Below are 8,101 nucleotides of genomic sequence, written 5' to 3'. Positions count from 1 at the left end.
AGAATTTCAAGAATTTGTCTTAAAAAAAAATTTGGTAAAATTCTGAAATTCCACGAAAAAAATATGATGAAATCCGCGAACTTTTTTGTTTTTGTTTTATATTGTACAAAGAGAAAATTCCCACAGATAGAGCCACAGTTTAAGGTTGAAATAGAAGATTCGCGCGAATCGCCCTAAAAGCCTTGTATATAATATCTGCAAAGATGTCTTTAATTTACTTGAACTAATTGGGAGCTTGGTGTTTGCTCAATGATAAGATTAATATTTAGGCTTGTATAACAACAACCTGTGTTTACTTACTTTTCTGTTTTTAATCAAACATCAATTCAACATTTATCACAAAACAAATCTTCTCATTTTTTTTCGCGAAAAAGAATTTTAGACAAGATTGGAAAAAAGATTGAAAGATTGGTGAAAAGAAAATTTTAAAGATATTTAGAAATTGGTGTACACGAAACAATTGAACCTTTTTGTCAATTAATTCTTTGATTTTTTTCATTTCTGGCTTGAAACAAATAATATTAAATATTGTAACTACCAACTTTAAATTTAGAATAAGGTTTTTATCAATTACTAAATTAATAGAGCAATTTAGTTAACTTAAATCAAATTAAATTCCTTGAGATTTACAGTAAACAATTTTTTTATGCTCTCACATTAGTAGAACAATAAGCAATAAGCAATAAGCATACAAGATAAGAATTATGACCGGGTATATAAAGAATGTGGACCTTAGAACTTTAGTAATCATGATAAAAGTCTTACTTTTGGCTGGCATCCTGACATTTGCATCTGGTAAACTATTTTTTTATTTATTTGTATAGTGCTTTTATCTGAAGTTCAATGTTACAAAATTGGCGTTTATCAAATCATAAAAAATATTAAATGGGTTAAAAAATGTAAAAATTTCTAGCTAAGCTGGCATCAAGTTTATATTATCCAATATACTTTAATGCAGGTCCAGTTGCCTATACAATATTCATACAATTATTGTAATATTGCCGTTGATTAAAAATGATCTACAAGACAATTGAAGATGCCAAGATTGTTTAGTGATACATAATGACCAAATTTTAAATTTCATTTTAGAGCAAACTTACAGCTGATTAAATTCACAGCACAACTATGGGCATGTAAATCCTCTTCTGGTGCTAAAATGGTCCGAGATGGAATATTTTATGTTAGACATCCTTAATTCCATTTGCTTAGTTAGATATCCATTGCCAACCCTTCTGATTTTCTGGTTAATCCTCACTTTTGGATATCCCTGCTGGGTTCTGACTACTGTAGGTGTTCTCATCGATTGCGATCAAAAATTTCCCAGCTTCTGATTGGCAGTTCAGTTTCTGCTAACAACACTCTGATCGACTGGATTTGAGACACTTTGGATATCAAAAGAATATTTTAACAAAAAGAGGAGATCAAGTATTGAGCGTGATATCCACTTTTCAAAGAGTTTCCAGCTCTAAATTAAATTTTTACTTGTTTAATATTCTGGGTCAAATATCACTAGAAAATAATTGTTCACAATCAAATATGCTCTTTACAGGGGCTCCCAGTGCAAAGAAGCTGTTAGAAACTTCTCGTTCAGCAACCCTGCGCAGAGCTGGAGGTAGGATTGTTGGAGGAGAGGATGCTACCTATGGAGAGTTCCCTCATCAGATTGAACTTCAAGTGTTTGGTGCCTTGATGTGCGGGGGTTCCCTAGTAGCAGACAAATGGGTTGTAACAGCTGGTCACTGTTGTGATGGGTGAGACGCATTTTAATGCTTAAAGTTCAATACTATTCATATCAAACTTTATCTAACCAGGATATATATTTATTTAGAGCTTTTGCAGATATACTGAGGGTACTTGTAGGAAGTCACCACCGTACTGAAATTGATGAAGACCAGGACTCAATTCCTGTAAACAGTTTGATTTTACATGAAAATTATGACAGCTATACTGTTGAAAATGACATATGCTTACTCGAACTTGGTGAAAAGGTAATAATGGGCGAGCATGTTGGTATAATTGCACTACCTGATCCCATGGAGGAGTACGAGGCTGGAACTATGTGTACAGTTACTGGATGGGGTGCTCTATCTGAAGGAGGATCACTAGGTGATACTCTTCAAAAGGTTGATGTTCCTGTTGTCTCTGATGAAGACTGTCGTGCAGCATATGGTCAGGCTGATGTTGCAGATTCTATGATATGCGCAGGATTTGATCAGGGTGGAAAAGACTCATGTCAGGTAATACCTAAAAAACTGCAGAAGCCCAAAGAAATTACGTGCGCATGCCGCATCGAATTATAAGACAGAGAGAGAGCCTGTTCTAGCCGCGGCGCTCAGCCCCCTTCCGTGTCCTAGTTGCAGCACTCGGTCCAGAAAGTGTCTTAATCATCCCTAACCCTAAAATATATACTAATCTTGTAATTCAACGCGGAAAGTGCACTTAACTTCCTTGGGCAAAATTTTTTTTAAAAATCTATTTAGGTGTCGATTTTTTTAAATTTTATGTTTCAGGGAGATTCAGGTGGCCCATTTATGTGCGGAGCACAACTGTCCGGAATTGTATCCTGGGGATATGGATGTGCTCAGGCCGGATATCCTGGAGTATACACTCAGACCAGCTACTTCATTGACTGGCTGAACACAAACATGGCTTAGATTCTGTTTGAAATATATGAGCTAGCCATTATTTAAAAAACTTCTTTTAGAGTTTTACACTAATATAGCTAATATTTTTTTTTTTAATTTCTTGGCTTTAAAGAAAAAGTAATTTAAAGAATGTCTTTTTTTTAAATGCAAGGGTTGGGATAGGAAGATCCACTACTGGTTGGTGTTAAATTATTTGTTTAAAAAGCTTACAACATTTTGTTTTATCCAAGGTATAGTTCTTCATTTAACATCTTACAAAAGCACCTGTTAAATGAATATGAAAAAAGTCTAAATTGCCATTTTTTAAACAGTCCCTAAACACCCAAACCATTAGAGTAAACAGACAATTTTTTTATATACTGGCCTTGAAAAATTGGGCTATGAATATATGTTGCAACTCAATACCTTTAATCTATCTAGGAAGGGGGGAGATGCGTCCTCAGTCTGTCTATAAATAGATTTAGACTGTGACGGAGGAGAGTACCAATTGAAACTTGTGAGCAAATAGCTGGTGCAGGGGGGAGTAGCCCCCCGTAATTTTTTTTTACGGAATTAGCATTGAGAGTGAGTGTTTTAAGTGCTCAAAATAGCAAATTACTCCTAAAACTTGTAAAAATATTGCCACCTTAGAACTGTACTTTCACAATTTTCACTCAGGTATCATAGGCAAGAAAAATATTGACATATACAAGGTATTAGCAAGTAAGTTAGGTGGAGAACATCTCATTATAGAAAACAAACTTTTATCAAATACTATCATTTAGGGGTGTGCAAGTTAGGTGGAGGACATCTCATTATAGAAAACAAACTCTTTTATCAAATACTATCATTTAGGGGTGTGCAAGTACAAGTGCATATACAAGGTAGCAAGTAAGTTAGGTGGAGGACATCTCATTATAGAAAACAAACTCTTTTATCAAATACTATCATTTAGACAAGTTTGTGAAATTTTTCTGAAATCATTTTACAGAAGCAAAAATTGTATTCTATAGGAATTTTAAGGCATAATTTTAAAATGCATTTTTTACAAAAATGAAAAATTGGCTTAATCAAAGATAAAATATGTAAAAAAATCACTAGTATAAGTGAAATCAACTTCTTAAAAGCATTTTGATAAAAGTATCAATAAAATCTACATGAAAATCGGAGTTCAAAAATATTAAAAATTTGGCAAGATTTGTTCAAAAAAACGCTTTTTCTAAATTAAATTTTTTTTTTGCTTTAAATCGGTCAGTTTTTTAATGTTTTTATATTCTGTAAATTTGTTTTTAATTCGGGAAAACAACCCTGTTTCAAAAATACCCATGGAAAGAATATTTGTTTAGAATTTTCATTTTTATTAGTGTTTTTTTTTGCATTTTTTATCATCTCAGGGAGCAATTTTTAATTTTTGAAAAATTTGCATTTTTATAACCTGACAATTTACCAAGTACACTTTAGTTCATTTTATGTACCGAGTAAAATTTCAACTAGCTAGAGCTAGCTCTACTGATACAAATACAGACTATAGAAGGAAAAACAGGACAGCTAGTATATTATACAGGGTGTCCCAAAAAAACATGGGAATTCAGTGACGAATTCGATATCACCTTTGCTATGAATTAGTATTCTAATACCTAATTTCAAAACTCATAATATAATTTTGTCTGCTAGAGTTTAATTTATGAAAAGGGTAAATGGCTGAGATGGGTCAATAATGTATTCGGAAGATGAACAGTGAAGACGGACAAGTTTACACTGTTTGTATACTGCAATTTTTCTAAATACAACCGTTTGCAGTTTAAACATAAACAAACAAAATGTAAACATAGCAGACGAAACTCTTACAAATAACAGCTTTCTTAGTAGGTATCACCTTACTAAATCAAAGAGAAAAGACGGTATCGAATTTGTCACTGAATTCCTCTGTTTATTGGGACACCCTGTATGAATGATCTCCTTCTATTAAAATGTCTGTGAATTAGAATTCCAATAGAAAAGATTTTTCTTCTGTGAAAATGATTTCTGAAAAATGTCACAAAATTTCATACCCCTATATCGTTTTGGTGTAGATGTAATGTTACCAAAAACTATAATGTGTTTCAATGCTGAAATCATATTAAACTTAAGTTTTAAGTAGTAGAGAATCATATTCAATTACTAACAGCGTTGATTAACACTTAAAATATATCAGATTGATGAAAATTACAACTATTATGATATATCAATGAATGACGAAATGTTTTGTCAAAGCAACTTAAAGTATCTGGTCGAAAACAGTAAATCAGTTAACTTTAAAGTTAATCCCTAGAAAAGAGGGGGGTCAAAACTTCTACCCCTTGACCCCCCCTGTATCTGCCCCTCCCCCGGCCTTTATAGGATTAACACCCGATTAACCAAAATAACCCATGCTGCAAATTAAAATGACAAAATCTTCATGCTAAGGGCAAAAAATAATTTCAAGTTTTGAAAATGAGAAGTATAAATAAAATGGCGAAATAAATTGATAAGGGAACATATCTTTTTCCTAATTTTTATTCAAATGACTTTTAACAGAATACTTTTGAAATGATAAAGTTTGATTAAATAACATTCAAATAATTCTTTGATTGATCTGCTATTATAACAACTTACATGCTTTGACTTACCAGGAACTTCTCTCCATGGAACTTCTCTCCATGAAAACTAGTTCACCCAGTTTCTTGAGCTGAAAAAAGTGGTTCTATTTAATCTATGTAGTTCAACTACTTCTCATATTTATTAATCCTGGGACCAGGTCTTGAGAATTCCTGGAAAATATTTGGAAAATTAGTTATTTTTGTATGTTCCAATGAATGAGCTTCAAAAGTAATATTACAAGAATAAAAAAGAGCCGATTTATAATAATTTTGCTAGATTAAAACTGATGAGAGTCCATAGAAAATATGTAAGAATGTTTCTCAATCATATTTTGTATGGATTTCTTGAAGAACAGTGTGAATGGAGAAATGGTACCAGCGTTGTGAATTTATTAAAGCAAATCTCTAAACTCTTTTTAGTAAAAAATGCTTATAAATTGGGAAATCATTATTCAATATACAGTTTGACAATTTTGGAAGTGTAAAAAATAAAGGGATAAAAAACCTCGAAGAAATCATCATATTATAGGAAATTGGATTAGTGTATTGTTAGATTTGGAAATTTTCGTTAATTTAACTGACAAATCATATTACAAAGATTTAATGTATAAATTACTGTATGTCTTAAGAGAATGTCAAAGCTTATCACTCAGATAAAAAATTATACAAAATAAAAGATATGGTCATGGCTAACTTTTTATTTTTCAAGTTTGTTTACACTGTACAGATGCACAAGTTATAGACGCAGTAAAGATAAGAATTGCCATATAAAAGTCAGCATAAGATAAAACATCCAGTAATCATGAAGTTCTTTATTCTTGCTGCACTTCTCGCCCTTGCATCTGGTAAGGTTCTGATTAAAATAACATTTTAAGTAAGCTTTTGTCAGAAAAAGTTGTTCACTGCAAATTTTGTAATTTAATGTAATTCTTTGATTAAAAAAACTGGGTGCTTTCATAATGTGTGCCATACCATGAACAGCAATTGATCTATCATCTGAATCAAGGTGCTCCCAGTGCCAAGAAGCTCCTGGGACATTCCAGGTCAGCATCATTGAGAAGGGCTGGAGGTAGGATTGTTGGAGGAGAAGATGCTTCCTACGGAGAGTTTCCTCATCAGATTGAACTTCAATGGTTTGGATCTCTGATGTGCGGAGGTTCTTTGGTAGCAGAGAACTGGGTTGTTACAGCTGGTCACTGCTGTGATGGGTAAGAGATATCAATTTAACCTAAAAAAAAACCTTTGAATAGTCTAACTAAATATTCTCTGCTGCCTGGTTTAAATCCAGAAGCAACTATTGACTTTTCAATTCATTACCTAAATCCTTGAGAATTTTTAACGTTGGATTGGTTTTTCAGAAATTAAACTTGTGGTAGGTAGTTTAATCACTTCTCCTGTCCCTGATCTGTCAATATAAATTTAGATCTGAAGCTGGGGAACTAACAGTTGTAGTTGGAAGCCACATGTTGTATGACGATGATGCTGACCAAGCTTCAATTGATGTCAAGACTGTTGTTCTACATGAGAACTATGACAGCTGGACCATTACCAATGACATCTGTCTCCTTGAACTGGATGGAGCTGTAACTATGGGAGAACATGTTGGAACCATTGCTCTCCCTGCAGCAATGGAGGAATATGATGCTGGAACTATGTGCACTGTCACCGGATGGGGAGCAACCTCCGAAGGTGGAAATCTAGGAGAAATTCTGCAGAAGGTTGATGTCCCCGTTGTATCTGATGAAGACTGCCGTGAATCTTATGGTCAGGATGATGTTGCTGATTCTATGATCTGTGCAGGACTTGATGCTGGTGGCAAGGACTCATGCCAGGTAATGACTTAGAAAAAACCTGTGTGCAATAAATAACTATCATTATTTTTTTCCAGGGAGATTCAGGTGGCCCATTCATGTGCGGAGCACAACTGTCCGGAATTGTATCCTGGGGATATGGATGTGCTGAGGCCGGATATCCTGGAGTATACACTCAGACCAGCTACTTCATTGACTGGCTGAACACAAACATGGCTTAGACAATTTGAATTTGATAAAATAAGTAATACACGATTTTATGTCTATTTAAAATTGTTAATCTTTTTGAAACGTTGTCAGTTCTAACTAGTTTGCACCAAGAGACAATTATTGGGTTTGCATTAGAAAGCCGAGAGCTTTTTAATTAAATTCACAGAAATATAGTCCTAGTTTGAATGACCGTGATAAAACAAAAAAAAAATCTTTCCAGTAACATAATTTAAGATTGCATAAAATAAAAGAATTTTACTTTCAGCCACATACATTGCACTGGAAGAGGATCTTACATTTGGCGTACCGTCCCGGTTTGCTATACATTTTCTGTAAGTGTACTGTACAGCTTGCTCTAGCTGTGTTAAAGTCTTCCTGGTACTTGAAATAAACCGGAGTTTACAAACAGGTTCTAGAAATGTCCAATAACTCAGAATTAAAAAAATTAAAATGGCTTTTCCATATTTCTGCACACTAAAATCCATTATTTCCTCGGTATGACAGGAGTAAAGAAATGGAGCCCTGACAAAATGAATCAATACTCTGTATGAGAAACTGCTATATTTAGAGAATTGACCATGTTCCTACAATTATTCTATTCCTGGGAAAGAAAAGTTTTAATAAGACAAATCCCTTGAGGAAACCTGTAAACAGAACCAAATATAAATAATCGTAAATAGATTAAAGCTGATAGAGATAAAACTGTTGGCTTCTCATTACTTCTCACTAATTAGTTCACTTGAAACACCAGAAAAGAAAGCAATTATTTTGATTTCAATGCCGAGAAGGCGGCATGATTTAGAGCTAGATGGATAAAACCGTACATTTTTTTAAAGTA

General features: G+C 33.5%; 2 protein-coding genes across 2 annotated transcripts; both read left to right on the top strand.

Moving 5' to 3' along the window:
• Window positions 1–681: 681 nt before the first annotated feature.
• LOC111707719 (trypsin-1) lies at window positions 682–7,527 on the top strand. The gene is made up of 5 exons (XM_023480863.1): window positions 682–795; window positions 1,550–1,751; window positions 1,829–2,237; window positions 2,511–2,645; window positions 7,266–7,527. The coding sequence occupies exons 1-5, from the start codon at window positions 705–707 to the stop codon at window positions 7,272–7,274; spliced, it is 846 nt and encodes a 281-aa protein (XP_023336631.1). The 5' UTR covers window positions 682–704; the 3' UTR covers window positions 7,275–7,527.
• On the top strand, window positions 5,978–7,319 carry LOC111707720 (trypsin-1). The gene is made up of 4 exons (XM_023480864.1): window positions 5,978–6,087; window positions 6,249–6,450; window positions 6,666–7,074; window positions 7,131–7,319. The coding sequence occupies exons 1-4, from the start codon at window positions 6,045–6,047 to the stop codon at window positions 7,272–7,274; spliced, it is 798 nt and encodes a 265-aa protein (XP_023336632.1). The 5' UTR covers window positions 5,978–6,044; the 3' UTR covers window positions 7,275–7,319.
• Window positions 7,528–8,101: the final 574 nt, after the last annotated feature.

This window comes from Eurytemora carolleeae, unplaced genomic scaffold (genome assembly GCF_000591075.1).
Source record: "Eurytemora carolleeae unplaced genomic scaffold, Eaff_2.0 scaffold831, whole genome shotgun sequence".
In the NCBI taxonomy this organism is placed as follows: domain Eukaryota; kingdom Metazoa; phylum Arthropoda; class Copepoda; order Calanoida; family Temoridae; genus Eurytemora; species Eurytemora carolleeae.
Note: the sequence above shows the minus strand (reverse complement) of the source record. Positions and strands in the feature narration are given on the sequence as shown.

Bases quoted from the DNA above. Each gene is read 5' to 3' on its own strand.
- LOC111707719 (XM_023480863.1), top strand. From the start codon at position 705: ATGACCGGGTATATAAAGAATGTGGACCTTAGAACTTTAGTAATCATG. The intron at 796-1,549 runs GTAAACTATTTT...TGCTCTTTACAG, and splicing joins CATCCTGACATTTGCATCTG to GGGCTCCCAGTGCAAAGAAG. The intron at 1,752-1,828 runs GTGAGACGCATT...ATATTTATTTAG, and splicing joins GCTGGTCACTGTTGTGATGG to AGCTTTTGCAGATATACTGA.
- LOC111707720 (XM_023480864.1), top strand. From the start codon at position 6,045: ATGAAGTTCTTTATTCTTGCTGCACTTCTCGCCCTTGCATCTG. The intron at 6,088-6,248 runs GTAAGGTTCTGA...ATCTGAATCAAG, and splicing joins ACTTCTCGCCCTTGCATCTG to GTGCTCCCAGTGCCAAGAAG. The intron at 6,451-6,665 runs GTAAGAGATATC...ATATAAATTTAG, and splicing joins GCTGGTCACTGCTGTGATGG to ATCTGAAGCTGGGGAACTAA.